Here is a 19771-nt window from a genome sequence, read left to right on the forward strand (position 1 = left end):
GAAGGCCCAGAAGGAAGGTCGAGGAGAAAGGCACGTTAAGTTCGGTCAAATGTGAAGATTTTGTTCAGTGTTTTCTTCGACTGTAATGGCGAAATGCATATCGAATTCTTTCTGCAAGGTCGTAAGGTCAATAAGGAATACTATCTTGAACTTATGCTCCGAAGCAATTCCTCAGAGGCGCACAGAATTGTGGAAAAAGCAATAATGGGTTTTGCACCATGGTAACGCACCCGCTCACACATTGATGCTTGAGCTTGAGCTTTTTGCCAAAAACCAACCACCGTATTCACCAGACTTGTCCCCAGCAGACTTTTTCCTCTTCCCAAAACTGAAGACACCAATGAAAGGAAAGCATTTTGCTACGATTGAGGTGGTACCAAAATCGAAACAGGAGCTGTTGGCTATACCGAAAAGAACGTTTTGGAAGGGGAAGACATACATAGTTATTGATGAATAAATACTTTTTGAAAAAAGTTTAATTCGAAAAATATGAATATTTTTTGATCAGACCTCGAAACCCTTGAAAACAATTCGTGATTGTAGAATTGATCTAAATTGTAGAATGATTCAGTAGTCTTATATTTCAGCAAACTTCTGGTGGTTGATGACCGATTGAACCCGGTTTTTTGAGGTAATTTATACCAAGTAAAGGGACAGCTTCGGCGCAATGTATGAATGTACCAAAATGAAATAGGGACTTCGAAGTTTTTACAGAAATGGATAGAACCCGTTTGAGGATTATCTTACGTAGTGCCGGCAGGCTTTTTTATCATTTGCACTATTATCTCAAGAAGTAAGGACTTGCATTTCAGAAACATGTACCGTCGTAATGGGGAAACGAATACAAGTTGTTACAACAAATACCAAAGAGATTTTAAATCCAAATTTTGGACCGATTCGGCTGATCCGTTCGAAAGTTATAATGCGCTCCAACCACTACACATGGTGCCATAGGGGTATTTTAAAACTTTCAGACTATTTTATCAGGAAGTATGGACTTTCCCCTAAAAAAAGTGAACTGTCCGCCGTAGTGGAGGTAGCAAATCCAAGTGGTTACAAAAAAAAACAAAACAATTTGAGAGCACAAATCTTGTGTGGGTAGTATTCGAAGGAGTGGACCTATATACTCCATATTCGAACCTGATCTATGTCTCGTAGAGATATTACGATACGAAAAGTATGGGCAAATCGGTTACTCTCTTCAAGAGTTATCGTGCGCACAATTTCTCCGAACATTTTAAAACTTTTGTGGGGGAGGTACCTGAAGGAATGGGCCGATATGGTATATCTTTGAATCTAAATTATGTTTGGACGAACATTATGAACGCCAAATTTTAGACCGAATCGTCTGATCCGTTCGAGAGTTATTGTGCGCTCCAACCAATACACATGGTGCCATGGTGAGTTTTTAAACCTTTTGGACTATTTTTTCAGAAAATATGGACTTTGCCCTGAAAAAAAAATTGTGTGGGAGGTACCGAAGGAGTGGACCAATAGAATTCATATTGAAATCTCATCTATATCTGGTAGAAATTTCACGATGTGCAAAGTATGGTTACTCGCTTCAAGAGTTATCGTGCGGACGATTTTTCCGAAAATTTGTTTTGTTGTTGTTGTAACAGAGATTATTATTATACGTTTGCATGTTCGTTCTTCTGCTCAATATGGCTATTGGTCTATCTCCAGTTCCAGGAAAGTGGCTGCTTCTATGGAATGTAACCAGAGGTCCACTGGAGTTAGATGAGAAGGTTTGGCAGGGCAGTTGAAAAGGGGCAGTGTGCAGATGTTTTGCACGTCGCGACCAATATCCACCCAATAAGAATTTAGGCGACTGCAATATCTCGAACGTAGTTACGCTAAAACTACTCTGGTTTGTGGTGGCAGCTGACGCTCCTCTGCTGTGATGTACTCAGAGGACTTTATTCACACTGTATTTGCTCATGGCCTTAGCAACTGAGTCCGTGTGAATGCTATTCAGACCTGCCTGATATGACTGTTGATCTAGGGGTTCTCTCCTATATTGTTGAACCTCCCTCTCTTGAGCATGAATATCCTTCCTGATATGCCTGGGTGTGTCGCGCCTAGCCAGCAAATGGTAAGTGGGATGGCTCTCACGGTAACACCCGAGCAAGTACTGCAACGGAAGCATCTCATTCTGTTGCTGTAATGGAAGAATCTTTGCCTCGTCATGTAGATGGTCCACTGAAGACTTGAGGAGGCAGCCTGTTGCTGTTCTCATTCTGACAAGTTTAAATCTCTTTCCAATGCGTATCAACTAAAATCAGGGACCAAACTGGCGCCGCATAGCTTACCACAGACCGACCTATCGCGATATACGTGGTCAACAAGGTTTCTTCATCTGCACCCCAAGTGCTGCCGGCTAGGGACTTGAGGACTCTGTTTCTGCATTTCAGTTTGTCGCAGGTAGCTGCGGCATTCGCGGACGACGTGAACGTAGTGTCGAATGTGATTCCTAGAATTTTGGGGCAGTTTGTGGTCGGAATTCTGCTACCATCGACCACGACATTCAACACTCTTCTATACAGCGCCGTCCATGTGGTGAACATATTCCTCGCGTGGAAAAAGGCGGTAAGATCGGCAAAATAGGAGTTCAGTCTCTCACAGACGTTACGATCTCAATGCCGTCTGTAGGGGGCGGCATACAGGAGAGGTAGAGGTTAAACAGTTCCGGAGATATCACCCCATCTTGGTGAACTCCCCGTTTCATTCAACGGGGTTTGGACTTCTTGTTCCTGCATTCCACGTACGATTGGCGACCACACATATAATTGATTATCAAACGTTTCAGACTTGGTCGGACGGTTGTTTGCTCAATGTCCTCAAAGAGTGTGGAATGCCTGAAGTATCCAAGGCTTTTGATAAGTCAAGAGCCACCATCTCCGTTCTATCACACGGCCTATCTTGGTTGAGTCCTCAACAGATATAGGTGGAGATGGCATGCAGCGCTGTTGTTGTGTTGTGCTGCTTACGGAATTCATGCTGACAATCGGTAACTGGATAGCTATTTGCTAATCCCGTCGCCTCTGCTGGGAAGTTTGGTCTCACTTTGGGTATAAGGCGAGCGGCTGCAGCAGTGAGGATGTATCGAAACGTCCTTTCCGCTACCTGAACATCAGGAGAATTGGGCAGTTCTCTGAAGCGGTGATTGGTAAACTCTCTGAAATCCGGTCAATCGGCTTTCTTATGATTGTGCGGCGTTCAGAGGTGAAGAAATCAGGTGTTTTGCTTATAGAGACAATCTAGAGTCATTTGTCAGACCCGTTGACACGATGGTTATGCCTGACGAACTGTGTCACTCTCCTCTAATTCTGGTAGGAGCGTCCTCATTGACCGTGCAAAACGTAGAGCTATCAATCTGCTCAGCCAGCGCTCTACCACCCCTCTGGTCGTTTCCAAGGGCCAAATATCACTTATAATGATGAGCATTAAAGTCCCCCAAGACCAGACGATTTTGACCTTCCATAAGCTTGCTAATGTTAGGCTTTTGTGGGGGAGGTATCTGAAGGAGTGGATTGATATGGCTCATCTTCGAACTTAAACTAAGTTTGGGTGAATATTACTAACGCCAAATTTTGGACCAAATCGGTTCATCCGTGCGCACCAGCCATACAGACGGACGAACATGGCTAAATCGACTACAAATTGTCTGAAACACATTTCGTCCAAACATACTAGGGATCTAAAGTCTATATACCCTTGTTAGGATAAAGGTAAGGTCACATTAGGCAAATACTTGCTCCAGCGACAGGCAGTGTGCGCTTACTGATAACAAGTGAGCATAAATTTCAATGCATTATTTACGCTCACTTGCTCTCAGTAAGCGCCACTGCCTGTCTATGAAGCAAATATTTGCCTAATGTGACCTTACCTTGAATGCTGAGGATATAAAAATGGGTGTTCTAGTATGACATACATTGGAGGTTCTGGTATGACATACATAGTTTTAGCAGTACGGTTTGACGTACGGCCATGGGTTGGAATTTAATTATCTTGTGAACAATTTTCACAACTTTCGACGTGGATTATCACAGTGCATCGATGAAATTAAATTTGTGTACGGCGATAAAGCACTATCCTGTAGCTCTGTGTAACACAGGTTTAATTAATTCAATCGTATCCATCGCTCGCTCAAAACCGAACGTAGTGAAGGTAGTCCAAAAACGGCAGTTGCTCCAGAGAACATTGATGCCATGCGTGACATACCGTGAGATAGAGGGCATTTCTTCCACCAGCATACATTCGAACATCAGTCCGTGCAAAAGGTTTGTTCTTGTTGGATCCTGCACAATTTGACAATCGCTGCAAAAACGCTCTTGTCGATTGTTGCAAGGAAATGTTAAAAACATATAACCACGGTGGTTCCAAAGACGTTTATAAGGTCGTCACATGCGACGAATCTTGGATCTATACGTATGTGACCGAAACAAAACAGCAACCGATCATGTGGATCTTCGAAGACGAGCCAAATCCAACGAAAGTTGTTCATGTTATAAGCATTGCGAAGCAAATGGTCGTCTGGTTCTTTAGTAAAATTGACCATGTGAGCAACGTAGGACGGTTAATTCTGAGTTATACACTATAATTTGTTTGCCTGAAGTCTTCGGATAATGCCCTAGACAGACGGCAGCGTTAATTTGCATTAAGATCGGCATTTAATTTTACCCTGACAGACGACAGTTTCTGCATTTACGAAACAGCTGATTGCTGGTGAACAATTGTTTTGTTGTTGTTTGCAATGTAAATTGTGCTCTCTCTCCTACATGAATATGGGTTCTCTTTTACAGTATTGCCATATTAAAATACCTAGATTCAATATAAATTCAGTTTGATTTTGTGCATTAATAATGTGGATAATGCACGAATTAATTTGAATTAAGGCAGTTAATGCAAATTATCGCTGCCGTCTGTCTAGGCTATAAAATCGAAAAACGAATAAAAGAAGACTAATCATTGTGCACAATAACAATGAGAGTTCTCACACATCGATTGAAAATAGCGACTTTTTGACCAAACAAAACGGGGAATTCAAAAACCATGTTTTGGAGGTGTTTTGTCTGTCTGTCTGTCTGGCTGGCTGGAGCGCACGATAACTCTCGAACGGATTAACCGATTCGGTTCTAATTTTGGCTTTCGTAATATTTTGCCCAAACTTAGTTTAAGTTCGAATATGGGCTATATCGGTCCACTCCTTCCGGTACCGCCCCCATAAAAGTTCGAAAATGTTCGTAAAATTTGTGCGCACGATAACTCTTGAAGGGAGTAACCGATTTGGTCCATACTTTGCCCATCGTAAAATGTGTACCAGACTTAGATAATGTTTCAATATAGATTCAATCGGCCCACTCCTTCCGGTACCTTCTCCACAAAATTTCCGAAAAGTTCAGTTTAGGGCCATCTCTCGAATCGCTCTGATTTTTGTTTTAGCAACTTGTATTCAATGCCTTCCATACGACGGTACAAGTTTCATTAGGGGCAAATCCATACTTCCTGAGAAAATAGCCTGAAAGTTGCAAAAAAAAAACCCTATGACACCGTGTGAGGTGGTTGGAGAGCAAGATAACTCGATTCGGTCCAAAATTTGGCCTTAGTAATATTTTGTCCAAACATTGTTTACGTTTGAAGATAAGCCATATCGGTCCACTCCTTCACGTACCTCCCCCACAAAAGTTCAAAAATGTTCGGAAAATTTGTTCATACAGCAACTCTTGAAAGGAGTGGCCGAATTGGTCCATACTTTACACATCCTAATATATCTAATAGATATAGATCAGGTTCAAATATGGACTATATTTGTCTACTTCATCCGGTACCTCCCACACAAAATTTCGGATAAGTTCAATTTAAGACCTGATATCGAATCACTTTGATTTTTGTCTAAGCAACTTGCATTCGCTGCCTCAATTTCGATGGTAAAAGTTTTTTCAGGGGCAAGTCCATACTTCTTGAGCAAACATCCCGAAGGGTGTAAAAACCACTATGGCACCATATGTAGTGGCTGGAGATCCACTTCCATAATAATCAATGTAGATCCATTCCTTTTAGTATCTCCTCCAAAAAAATTTTGATTTCTAATCCTAATAAACATTTTTGTTGGTTCAAACTCCCAAAATTAAAAAAAACCCTAAATACATACGTTTTTTGGGAAAAAAATTGTACCGGCTGAGGGTATATCTCTGTCGGCAAAGCCGACTGATACTTTTTTACTTGTTAAATTTTCAACATTTCCTTTAATTTCAGCGCCATCGTATTGTTCTTTGTAATGCTAACCATTTTATGTACCGGCTACCATATTTACTTGAAACAATCTACTCAAAGTCACGACGATCTGAAGAAAGCAATGAACAGTAATGATGTCTGGAAGACTGCACTATTATCCTTTTCTGTCATTGGTAAGTAAAACATTTCGGGAATTTGAATATTAGAAACACGGCTACAGAGAATTTCAGCCGACCTTCTAATATTTCCACAAGAACATCAATGACTATCTGCAGTAAAAACCTGGACTTAACTGAACTTGGTATTTTGGTATCATTTCTTGGGACCTATTGACTTTCCTTGGACAAAAATTATAGTATTGTAATCATGTTCACAGCGGCTACTCGCTATTAAAAACCCGATCCGACAAGATTTAAGAGCAGAAGGGGAAGGCTCAGGGCACACGATATAAGTTTGGAATGAAAGGCCTCGACACATAAGAAGCAGGGCATTCTTGCTTGAGTCATATTTGGTAAATGACTAAAGACCAAGTTCGACCTAATTCAAATTAGATCCTGAAATCTTTTTATTATGTCGAACTTGGTTTTTAGTCTTTTATCAGATATGACTTCAGCCAGAAAGCCATCCCTCTTATGTGTCGAGGCCTTAAAGGCCTGGGTACATAAGCTGCCTCGCCTGCTTACCTTGTTTGCCTGCTTCATTACTGACATTACAAAAATAAAAGAATAACGAAGAAAATGCAACCTAGATCGAAATTGGCTCGGCCTTCTTTATTCTTTTATTTTTGTTATGTCTGAAATGAAGCAATCAAGCAAGGCAAGCAGGCGAGGAAGTTGGGGCACGTTTCAAAGGAATATTACGATTTGCATAGTTTCGGCAAATCGGACACTCAGTTCCCAAGTGATTTCGTTCATAAATCAATTTAGTGAGTGCCGGCAGGGATTGTAGTAGGTCAGGTATATGATCTTAGATAAGAACAAAATACATCATGGTAATCAGTAGAGTTGGGCAATCTAGTTCCCGGAGCGGATAGATCTTTCTAGATCCTTTTTTCCAAAAGGAAATAGTTTCTTAATAGTTCCGAGACCGACATAGTTCAAGAATTTTTCTCTTTCATCGTTCTTTTCGTTCCAAATAGTTCCGAGACCGAAATAGTTCACCGAATCTTTCTCTTTCGTCGTTCTTTTTGTTTCCTTCGTTCCAAATAGTTCCGAAATGTTTTCATGGTTTGGTGGATGATTTGGCATAAAAATAAATAAATTGCAGTGAATAAACAGCAACGACGGAAGATCGACGTAGGCGTTTAATTGAATGAACGAGAAGAACGAAAGGAACTATATGAACTGAAGGGACTATATAAACGCAAAGAGCTGGATATAGTTTCAATAGTTAATTGTCCGAAATAGTTCCATGGAACTAGTTCGTTCCGTAACTACACAACTCGGTAAAATGGTAAAAATTCAAACTTTATTTTCGGACAGAATTTAAACTGGACTTACTCTTGTGCCAGACACTGAAAATAATACATGAAAATATGTTAGCTTTTGAAGAGAGCGGAGGTAAAGGAGCTCCCTTTCTTCCTTCTTACCCATAAGCTCAAAACATTTTCATGAAAATGTTCATAGTCTGGCACAAGACTTAATTAAAATTTTAGAACATTTATGGGAAGGTTGCCCTTGTGACTGTGTCAATATTGTTCCTCTTCAAACTTGATCGAAGTGTGGAAGAAATCGGTCACTCCAGTGAAGACATCAAACAGCGGAAGGGACAAAACTTTCAAGACCTAATAAATAAGTTATCATCTGTTAAGTCCAGTAAAGAATTCTGGAAAACGGCCTCGAACGTCTGGAAATATAGGCAGAACAAACCACCTAATAACTCGTGGGATGACCAACAAAATGAAGAATACCTACAGATGTTAGCTGCCAGCACGGAGAGCACCAACAATCAACAGACAAGAGCGGTTTCGACACAGCACCACTCATCTCCACCACCTCTCAATTTTAATGATTTCGTAACGTTTATCAAATCCAGAAGCTCTAATTCGGCACCCGGCCTTGATCGGGTCTCATATGAATTCCTTCAAAACTTATCCAATGACGCTTTAAGAGCATTTTTCAATCTGCTCGATGAGGTGTGGAACAGCGGAAAGATTCCAGAATCCTGGAGGGATGTGCGGATTTGTCCTGTGCCCAAAAGAAACAAAGATCCAACTGACATTGCGAATTATCGTCCCATATCACTTCTTAGTGTCCCTCTCAAATGCCTGGAGGCCATGTTAAAGAATATGTTACAAGTCCACGTTGAGAACAATAACTTATTACCAGCAAGGTCGTATGCCTTTAGACCCGGGCACTCGACATCTATGTGTATCAACGACTTGAGCAACAGCACTTATGCTTCTAAAGCCAAAGGTCACCATGTCTTGGGTGTTTGCTTGGATGTGGAGAAAGCCTATGAAAGAGCGGATAATAACATCCTACACCTGAAGCTGGGGCAAGCAAGAGTTAATGAACACATAACTAAATGGATTATTGATTTTTTAAGCAACAGAAACATTTGTTTGGGCAAAGGGAAGGTCACCATCAACAGCGGTCTGGCTCAAGGCAATTGTCTTAGTCCCCTGTTATTCAATTTGTATACTGCCGAACTTCACAGGATTGCAGATGACAACTGTAAAATTTACCAATTCGCCGACGACTTTTTTATACTGGTACATCACCGCGATTTTGTAACAAAAAAATATCCTCAACACGAAAATAAATCAGTTCGCGAGTCGCTGCGAGGAATTAAAAATGAAGTTCAACCCAGCCAAAACAAACACCATTCACTTCAATAGGAAAGCTCGACAGCTGGAAATCTTATGCAATGGTACTCCGATCCCCCAGGTTCCCAAAATTAAATACCTATGATTCTACATACCATCGAAGAACACGGCTAATGACCACATTGATTATACACTGAATAAAGTAGATAAAACAAGCCAATTTCTAAGTATCCTGGGTGGTTGTAGTTTTGGCATAGACCCCCGTAAGTCATTGCTATTATACAAGACGTGTGTCAGATCCAAGGTTGAATATGGGGCGGCAGCTCTGGGTAATGCGGATAAAAAGTCACTCACGAGAATTAAGATCGCAAACAACTCCTTCCTTAGGAAATCCCTTGGGTTAATCAAGGCAACACCTACACAATATGTATATCATTTAGCAGCGGAATTACCACCTGAATCGAGATTCCAACTTTCAGCAGCAAAGGAAATCATCAAGTCATATGCGTACGACAGACCCATTGTCATGACATTAGAAGAATTACCACAGAGCATTAAAACAGGTATCAGCAAAATCCTGAATAGATTCAGGCATATAATCAAGGATGTGGGGAAGTCGTCACCGATCCCCTCGAAGCCAACTAATGTCACTGTCTTGGATGACTTTTTCGAAGGCCAAGGGAACCGAACCAACAAGAGACTATCTTCAATGTCAGCGGAATTGATCGCCCGGATAAAGACCATCGAATTCGCAATCAATAATGATATAAGCAACGTGGCAATCCTTACGGATAGCCTAAGTGGCGCTCTGGCCATCAGAAATGGAGGGAAAGGTAACGCTTTGGTGCAGTCTTTTGTCAACTTGGCAAACCAAATAAACGGTAGGATCGAGATACACTTTATTCCTGGACATTCAAACATCTTTTTCAACAAGGCGGCTGATAAAGCAGCAAAGAGAGCGAAGGAAATGGGTACGGAATTGAACACCCCCTTAACCATTGATGATGCAATTAATATGGTCAGTGACGAACTATGGGCGGAATGGAATGATAAATACATCAACCTCACAAAACAGTAATTCACACTTTCTCCGTATATTTCCCCAAGCAAGGAAACGACCTTGGTTCGGGAAAATTGACATCAAGCCTATTAGGTGCAAACAGCTTAACAGAATTCTAGCAGACAACTGCTTCACTAACAGTACATTAGCTAAGATTGGTGTGAAACCCAGCGCTTTATTCGAAATCTGCAACACGGAAGAAACTGCCGATCATGTCTTATTTAAATGCTCAAGACATAACATAACTCGCAACTCATTTCAATCAATCAACTCAATGGAAGAATTTTTAAACGAACATGGTTTTGAGAAAATTTCAATAATTGCTGAGTTCCTGGATAAATCACATGTAGAACTATAGGCGACTAACTAAGTCGTCCACATCTATATCCTAGCGGTGTATTAGACACGAGCCAACGCTGCCCGGGGGTTGATTTTGATGTCGTCTACCTCCAATGCAGTTATAAAATTCAAAAAAAAAAATCGGTCACTCCCTTTGGGAGTAGTTACCATAAAAGAACCCGAAGAGCATACGCTCGTTACATACCCGCTGGTCGAATACCCCGACATTTGAACAAATTTCCCAACAAAGGCGACGGTATTAGCAAATGAAGTCAAAAGACTAGTAGGAGAGGCGGAAGAAGTGAAGCAATGCTACATTAGTACAGGGTAAAGTAAATTGTGGGCAAGGGTTAAATTACCCTTTATTTTCAACGTGAAATTGACAGATTCGAAGGGGGCGTGTTTTATTTAATTCGGCAATTTATGGAACACCTCGAGAGTAATTGGGCAAAGAGGAGTGTGCTACTCCGTAAAAGAGCCCTCTCAGCCGAGAAGGTATCACTACAATTTACGATGAGGCGATGTTGAGGAAGTCATCCAATGTTCTGGGTCCACACGGAATCTCAATGGTAATGCTTAAGCAACTGGATGAAGCTGGAGTTGAGTAATTTGACAAGTTTCCTCAAATTGTTGTTAACCAGGAAAGTTGGCAGAGTGGTCTCGCTACTTGAGCCAAGCAAGGATGGCAGCAGTGGTGACTCGTACAGGCCAATCAGCCTCTTGTCGCCAGTGGCAAAGATTTCAGAGGTAGTACTTTTCCCCTATGTCTACATACCTGACTTTCTACAGTTCCTCCATCTGAGGAATATGAAAATATCCGCAGGTAAATCCACTGCCACACTGTTCACCACCTGGACGGCTGAAATGAGGCTCCCTCTGAACATATTGGTGTCTTGATTCCGACTTCTAACTACCCCAAAATATTGGGTGTACAGTATGAGTACTCGGAGGAGAGCACACCCAATCCATCGCAGCAGAAGAACGCCAGCTGTCAATGTAAACACGATTGGATTTAGCGTAGTTGAGATCCTTACGATGCAATTTTTATTGGGCGAAAAAGTAATGGAACGATACTTAACACACGCCGCATTACATTCGGTATGTGTTTAATTGTCCAGCTAACCCCACTCACCCGCCTCCTGATTATTTTTGGACGCAGCCAGTCCATGTTGCAGAAGTTCTAGTTCCAAGAGGATCTATATTGGAAAACATCTTCCATGTACCTCCTTCACAAAAGTTCAAAATTGTCCCTTAAGCGCTATTAGGACTACCCCAGGTTGTAAATGAAGAAGTTTTTCGTGGGCAATTCCATGCTTCCCGAAATATTGACATTGGTACAACCTTTGCACATCGTGATATTTCTTTCACACTTAAATCATGTTCGAATGTGTTCGTCGGGTACCACCCACACAAAATTTCCATTTTTAGCAAATTTCCAGGATGGTTTTGAAAATCTCACAGCAACTAGTCCTCGCGGACTGACTGAAATAATTACCCTAAAGCTATTAATGTCCTACGACCACCAAGTATAGCTCTTAAAGGGAGTCTTCGAGTTGGTTCAATCATTGCACATCGTCATTGTTATTCCAAACTTACGTCAAATTCGAAGGTGGACTTTGTCGGTCCACTTCTTTCGCTAACTCCCGCACAAAGGTCCAAACATTTTGGCTTAAGAAAAACCTGTCGGCTGATAAATTCTAAACTTTTCTTATTTTTCCCGCCATCCTTATTACAACAGTAATGTACTGGGAAAACAACCCATACTTTTATTCATTATGGCACAGGCTGAGGTACATCTCTGTCGGCTGTCGACTGATTCGATTCGCTGTTACCCAAAACATCTACTGACATTTTTTACCTATTTTTCAACAAAAATTATTAATTTTTTTTTAACAAATTTATCTATCAGAAAACACCAAGAAACTGTTTCAACCCTGCCGAGATCAAAATGGTTTGAATCCTTTGAATGGTGTTAAAGCTTTGGCAATGATTTTCATACTCTTCGGACATGCAGCAATATTTATATACGGCAGCCCCTCTTATAATGTTGATTTCATGTCGGAGAATTTAAAGAATCCCTTCGTTGGTTTTGTTACCAATTCACTGCTGTTTGTTGATGTCTATCTGCTGTTGAGCGGTTATCTGTTCTTTCGCATAGCATTTGTGGAGGTAGAGAGGCGAAAGGGACGTTTAAATCCTCTGTTTTTATATCTCGGAAGGTATATTCGTCTAACCCCTCCATATATGGTTGTTATTGGCTTCTATATGACTTGGTTTGTGAGCATTGGAAGCGGTCCCATTTGGCAGCAGCGCATTGAACCGCAAGAGGAACGGTGCATTTCCTCGTGGTGGCTGAATCTTTTATATGTTAATAATTACATAAATACTGAGAAATTGGTAAGATTATTTTAATAAAAAGAAATAACAATATAATTAATATCCGAATGTCCCTGCTTATAGTGCATGTTTCAGTCATGGTACTTATCGGCAGATACTCAACTTTTCATCATAGCTCCGTTCATGTTACTGTTGATATACAAATACCGTAAATTGGGGTTATCTGTACTGGCAGCTTTAATTGGCCTCTCTTCAGCGATACCATTTGTGACCACCTATCTGAAGCAGGTACAGCCTACATTTATGGTCACCAGCAAGTAAGTAAATTGATCGTTTGTTTGCACAAAAAATGTAATATGTGTTTTACTTATTTCGCAATTATAGAGAGGCTGAAGATGTTGTTCTGGTCGAATACTACCGTGACAATTACATAAAGACTCACATGAGAGCATCAGCTTATTTTATCGGCTTGGGAATTGGTTATTTGGCACATCTAATCCAGTGTAAAGGGTAAGTTGAAAATCTTCTTCAAAAGAACTCAAAAGGTCTTCCGGGTGGTAAAAAGGGCAAAGGGTGTTCCGTAGTCTAGAGAAGTCCTCGAAGGGGACTCCTGTTGTCTACAGAAAATTTTAAGGGGTCTTCTGTTGACTACAGGCAATTTTAAGAGGTCTTATGTTGTCTACAAAAGACCTCAAATGGTCTTCTGTTATCTACGAAAGACCTCAAGAGGATTTCTGTTGCCTATAGATAACCTCATAAGGTCTTATGTTGTCCAAAGGAGACCTCAAGAGATCTTCTGTTGTTTATAGAATACCTCAAAATATCTTCAGAGGTCTAGAAGGCTTCAAGAGATATTCTTTTGCCTGTAGAAGACCTTAAATGATCTTCTGTTTCCTATAGAAGACCTCAAGAGTTCTTCTACCGCCTATATAATACACCAAGAAATCTTATGTTGCCTACAGAAGACCTCAAGAGGTATTATGTTGTCTATAGAAGAACTCACGAGTTCTTCTGTTGTCTATACAACACAAAGGTCTTCTGTTGTACATAGAAGACCTCAAGATGTCCTATAGAGGTCTTCTGTTGCCTATAGAAGACCTCAAGATGTCTTCTGTTGTTTATAACAGACCTCAAAATGTCAAATGGTCTTCTTTTGCATGTAGAAGACCTTAAAAGGTCTTCTTTTGTCTACAGAAGATCTCAGAAGGTATTATGTGGCCTATAGAAGACCTCAAGAGGTCTTACGTTGCCTATAGAAGACGTCAAGGTGTCTTCTGTTGTTTATAGAAGACCTCAAAAGGTCTTGTAAGGTCTAGAAGGCCTCAAGATGCCTTCTTTTGCCTGTTGAAGGCCTCAAAAGGTCATCTGTTATCCACGAAACATCTCAATAGGTCTTCTGTTGTCTTAACAAGACATCAGAAGGTCTCCTGTTGTCTATAGGAAACCTCATAAGGTCTTAATTTGTCTAAAGAATACCTCAAGAGATCGTCTGTTGTTTATAGAAGACCCCAAAAGGCCTTGTGAAGTCTAGAAGGCCTCAAGAGGTCTTCTGTTGTCTGCAAAAGATCTCAAAAGGCCTTCTGTTGTCTAGAGAAGACCTAAAAAGGCCTTCGGTTGCACAAACAAAACCTAACGAGGTCTTCTGTTGTCTAAAGAACACCTCAAGAGGTCTTCTGTTGTATATAGGAGACCTCAGGAGGTCTTCTGTTGTCCATAAAAGACCTCAAGAGGTCTCATATTGTCTATAGGAGACCTCAAGTGGTTTTCTGTTGTCTATAGAAGACCTTAAAATGTCTTCTGTTGTCTATAGAAGACTTCAAGAGGCCGTCTGTTGTCTATAGAAGACCTCAAGATGTCTTCTGTTGTCTATAGAAGAGCTCAAGAGGTATCTTGTTGCCTATAGAAGACCTCAAGAGGTCGTCTATTGTACAGAGAATACCTCAAGAGGTCTCCTCTTGTCTATAGAAAACTTCAAAAGGTCTTATTTTTTCTACAGAAGACCTCAAAAGGTATATACCTCTTGTTCCATAAAAGACCTCAAAGGGTCTTCTGTTGCTCATAGAAGGCTGGAAGGGGTCTTCCGTCTTCTCAGGAGGTCAGACGTTGTCCATAGAAGAACGTAAGAGGTCTTCTTTTGTCCATTGAAGGCGTCAGGAGGTCTTATGTTGTCTAAATAAGACTTCAGAAGGTCTCATGTTGTCTATAGAAGACCACATAGGGTCTTGTGATGTCTATAAAAGATCTCAAAGGATCATCTGCTGTCCATAGAAGGCCTCTATATTTCAACTGTTGTCCATACTAGACCTCATTGAATACCTCAAGAGGTTATCTGTTGCCGGTAGAAGGCCTCAAAAGGTTTTCTGTTGTCCAACTAGGACAGCAAGAAGTCTCTTATTTCGCCCATAGAAGATCTCAAGAGAATTTTCTTTGTCCATAGAAGAGTTTACAAGGTCTTCTATTTTCCATATGTCCATAGAAAATCTCAAGAGGTCTTCTTTTATCAATAGAAGTCCTCAATTAGTCTTCTTTTGTCCGGGGAAGAGCTCAGGGGCCTTAAGTTGTCTATAGAAGACCTCAGAAGGTCTTATGTTGTCTGTAGAAGACTTCAAGGAATATCTTGTTCTATAAAAGCCTCATGACCTCATGAGGTCTTCTGTTGTCCATAGAAGACCTCAAAATGTCTTCTATTGTCCGTTGAAGACATCAAGAGGTTATCTGTTTCCCTTAGAATCTCAAAGGATCTTCCTCTGTTATCCATAGAAGACCTCAAGCGGTTTTCTGTTATCCATAGGGGTCTTCTGTTGTCCACATATAAGTCTTCTATTATTCAAAGAAGTCTTCCAAAAGATCTCCTCTTCTATTTTACACAAGAAGACCTCAAGGGGTCTATTGTTATCAAGGGATCCTCCAATTTCTTTATAGGACCTCAAGAGGCCACCTGTTGTGTACGGAATATATCCAGAGGTATTCTGTTAATAACAGGAGATCTCATGGGTTATTTTGTTACCTACAGAAGCCCCCAAGAGGTATTCGGTTGTGTCTATAATACATATAGAGGCCTTCTGCTGTGCGTAAAAGACCTTAAGAAGTCCTATGTTGTCTAAATAAGACCTCAAGTGGGCCGCTGTTTTTGTACGAGCCCAAGGGGCTTTCTATTGCCTGATCCTATTAATATTTTATTACTTTCTATAAATTTCAGAATCAAATTGTCCAAAACCTTGGTGCGTACAATGTGGATTGCCGGTTGCATTATGGGAGTTGGTTCAATGTTTTCCCTAAGCCGTTTCTATTCAGATTCCTATACACAGCTTGAAAGCACCATTTATGCTGGACTACATAAATTAGCTTGGAATTTGGCAAGTGGTTGGTTGGTTTTAGCGGTAACCACGGGGCATGGTGGATGGCTACAGCGCATGCTAAGCTGGCGAGTGTTTGTGCCATTTTCACGTCTCACCTACTGTGCCTATCTGTGCAATGGCATTGTGGAACTTTATAGCACTGCAAGTCTAAGAACAGTGGAGCATACGGGCTACCTTGAAATGGTAAGTTAAGAAAAATATGTCAAATTACAAAAATTGAAAAAAAATCCTTTTTCCTTTTCCACCCTTCAGACAAACTACATGCTAATACACACCCTGAACACCTTTGCATTGGCCATTGTTTTAAGTCTGATCTTTGAGTCGCCTCTACATGCTGTAGTACGTGTTCTGATGCGCACTTTTGGTGTTCGTGGTGCAACAAATAAACCGCAGAGCAATAATTCGGCAAGTGACGCAACTCCCTCTACATCTGAAGAACAAGTAGCCTAAATTAGTTTTTACCATTAAGAATTACAACTGTGATAGTTTTTAAGTGAATTGAATCGGGTATATTTTTTTCTTTTTTTTTAAAGAGATACTTATAAAAACATTTCACATTCATTCATCCCATTTCATTCGTTGTGATAGAGAGTTCGTTCGACATACTATTCACTTTTGATTCATTGAACATCATCATTTTTAATGTTAATTTATGTAATATATGTTTGTATAATTTTTTATTTAATTAAGTATTTTTACTTGCCCCCCTAATAAATGGTAATAAAGGCCAAAGTGTTTTTTATAACTCTTTCTTGTTTTATTTATTCCGTTGTCTTTCGTTGTCTATAGAAAACAGGTCTTCCGTAGTCTATGGTAGACCTCAAGTGATTTTCCGCTATATATAGAAGACCTCAAAAGGTCTTCCGTTGTTTATAGAAGACCTCAAGGGGGTTTCCTTTGTCTATAGAAGACCTCAAGAGGTCTCCCGTTGTTTATAGATGTCTTCAATAGGTCGTCCGTTGTCTATAGAAGAACTTAAGTGGTCTTTCGTTGTCTATAGAAGACCTCAGGAGTGCTTCCGTTATCTATAGAAGACCTCAAGAGGTCTTCCGTTGCCTATAGAAGTCCTCAATAGGTCTTTAGTTGTCTATAGACGACCTCAAGGAGTTTTTCTTTATCTATAGAAGACCTCAAGAGGTCTTCCGTTGTTTACAGAAATCTTCAATAGGTCGACCGTTGTCTATAGAAGACCTCAAGTGGTCTTTTGTTGTCTATAGAAGACTTCAAAAAGTCTTCCGTTATCTATAGAAGACCTCAAGAGGTCTTCCGTTGCCTACAGAAGACTTCAAAAAGTCTTCCGTTATCTATAGAAGACCACAAGAGGTCTTCGGTTGTGTATAGCAATCCTCAATAGGTCTTCAGTTGTCTATAGAAGACCTCAAGGGGTTTTCCTTTGTCTATAAAAGTCTTCAATAGGTCGTCCGTTTTCTATAGAAGACCTCAAGTGGTATGTCGTTGTGTATAGAAGACCTCAAAAGTTCTTACGTTATCTATAGAAGACCTCAAGAGATCTTTTGTTGTCTATAGAAGACTTCAAGAGGTCTTCTGTTGTACATAGAAGGCCTCAATAGGTTTTCCGTGTTCTATAGAAGACCTCAAGGGGTCTTCTGCTGTCCATACAAGACTTCAAGAGGTCTTCTGCTGTCCATACAAGACTTCAAGAGATATTCCCTTGTCTATAGAATACCTCAAGAGGTCTCCAGTTTTCTATAGAAGACCTAAAGAATACTTCTGTTGTCTTTGGAAGACATCAAGAGGGATTCAGTTGTCTATATAAGACCTCAAGAGGTCTTCCGTTTTACATAATAGACCTCAATAGGTTTTCCGTGTTCTATAGAAGACTTCTTCCCTTGTCTATAGGAGACATCAAGAGGTCTTTTGTTGTCTATAGGACACCTCAAGAAGTCTTCTGTTGTCTATAGGAGACCTCAAGAGGTCTTCTGTTGTCCATAGAAGACTTCAAGAGGTCTTCCGTTGTCTTTTGAAGAACTTAAAAAATCGTCCATTGTCTATAGAAGACCTCAAGAGCTCCCAAGTTTTCTATGGAAGACCTAAAGAATACTTTTGTTGTCTTTAGAAGACCTCGACAGGTCTTGTCTCAAAGGATCTCCTATTATCACAGCATCGGTGAACTGCCCATTCCCACAAATCTTCGGGTAGCTGAGAGAATTTTCCGGGGCATCATCACAGTAGCAGGCGCTTACTACACACCTGCTTGTCGAATACCTGAAATTAGACCAAATTGCCCAAAAGAGGAGAAGGGACTAGCAAAAGAGTGTGTTTTAGCTACGTTGTACGAACCCTGAATATCCAACATTCGGGAACATACTCTTGAAGTCAACAGCCTAGTAGACGAGCATAAGTTAAGTAAATTTTAGGTAACGGTTAAACCACTCTCGAATCAGGAAAATATGGATGTTAGGACCACCGCTATTGTCAATGGCAGAGGAGGCACCACTACAATTTACGATGGGCGATGCTGCAGATGTCATCCGAAATGAGAAATCATCCAAAGCATTGGGACCACACGGAATCGCAATGGTAACGCTTAGGCAACTTGATAAATGCGGGGTTGAATTTTTTAAACAAGTGTCCTTAAACTATGGTTATCCACTAATATTCTACCAGAAGCCTGAAGTTGAAGAAGTTGTCAAGGTGGTTCGGCTAGCAAATCGTGTAGGCCAATCTCTCTCCTAACGGCAGTAGAGAAGATTCTAGAGGCACTACTTCTCCCCATGTTGAGAAGCAGGTTCCCAGGATGGATTCCGGAAAATGCACAGAACCACAACAACATTACACGCCATATCCACACATATCAGTTGAGAACTGGAGCAGAACAGACTGTGCGACTGAACATGGAGGCTCTTAACGTATCGATACCGTCATCTATGGCTAGCTGGTTGAAACTTGTTTGAAAAGTTGAATAATCAACTACATGTGTGAACGCCAGTCGTTTGTGGAATTCTGAAATAAGAAGTCCAATAACCGTAGAGTGAAACAGGCAGTTCCCCAAGGTTGGGTGATATCTCCGAAACTGTTCTACGTCTCCTGTATTCACATTAAGATCGTAACGTATGCGGATGAGGTACCTTGTCATTTGCGAAAGGCTGAACTCCTATTTGACTGATCTTACCACCTTTTTCCACGCAAGGAATATGCAATTTTCCGCTACTACATCTACGGCCACTCTGCTCACCACATTGACGGCAGAGGTGAGAACAGAGTTGAATGTCATGGTCGATGGTAGCAGAATTCCGACCACAAACTATCCCAAGATTAAAAGGGTCACATTCGACAGCATCTTCATGCCGTCCATGCCTGCCACAACTATCTGTGCAAAACTGAGATGTAGGAACAAGGTCCTCAAGTCCCTTGTTGACCACATACAACGCGATAGGTCAGTAAGCTATGCGGCGCTAGTATGGTCCGCGAATATAAGTGCAACGCTATGGAAAAATATGCAAACCTCTTAGAATGCCGCTCTGAGAACTGCAACAGGGTGCGTCCTCATGTCTTCTACTCTTCTACATTAGGAGACCAAGATTCTAGTAAAGCAACACAATGGCAGGCCTTCGTTGCAGTACTTGCTGGGATCTTACCGTAACAGCCGTCCCAATCTCAATATGGCTGAGAGGATCCCCGACCCCCAACTCAGGCATGTCAGGAGCGATC

At 40.9% G+C, this 19771-nt stretch overlaps 1 protein-coding gene across 1 annotated transcript in view; it reads left to right on the forward strand.

Annotated features, from left to right (window-relative positions):
- The window catches only part of LOC141397713 (nose resistant to fluoxetine protein 6-like), a 74705-nt gene extending 57861 nt beyond the window's left edge, over window positions 1-16844 (forward strand). The window contains exons 4-9 of the mRNA XM_073974348.1: window positions 6259-6410; window positions 12313-12800; window positions 12864-13057; window positions 13125-13250; window positions 15940-16282; window positions 16352-16844. Of these exons, the coding sequence (XP_073830449.1) occupies window positions 6259-6410; window positions 12313-12800; window positions 12864-13057; window positions 13125-13250; window positions 15940-16282; window positions 16352-16549 (1501 nt within the window). The 3' untranslated portion in view covers window positions 16550-16844. The remainder of the gene's footprint in view (window positions 1-6258; window positions 6411-12312; window positions 12801-12863; window positions 13058-13124; window positions 13251-15939; window positions 16283-16351) is intronic.
- Window positions 16845-19771: the final 2927 nt, after the last annotated feature.

This window comes from Musca autumnalis, unplaced genomic scaffold (assembly GCF_047663935.1).
Source record: "Musca autumnalis isolate F117 unplaced genomic scaffold, ASM4766393v1 scaffold_3, whole genome shotgun sequence".
Classification (NCBI taxonomy): Eukaryota; Metazoa; Arthropoda; class Insecta; order Diptera; family Muscidae; genus Musca; species Musca autumnalis.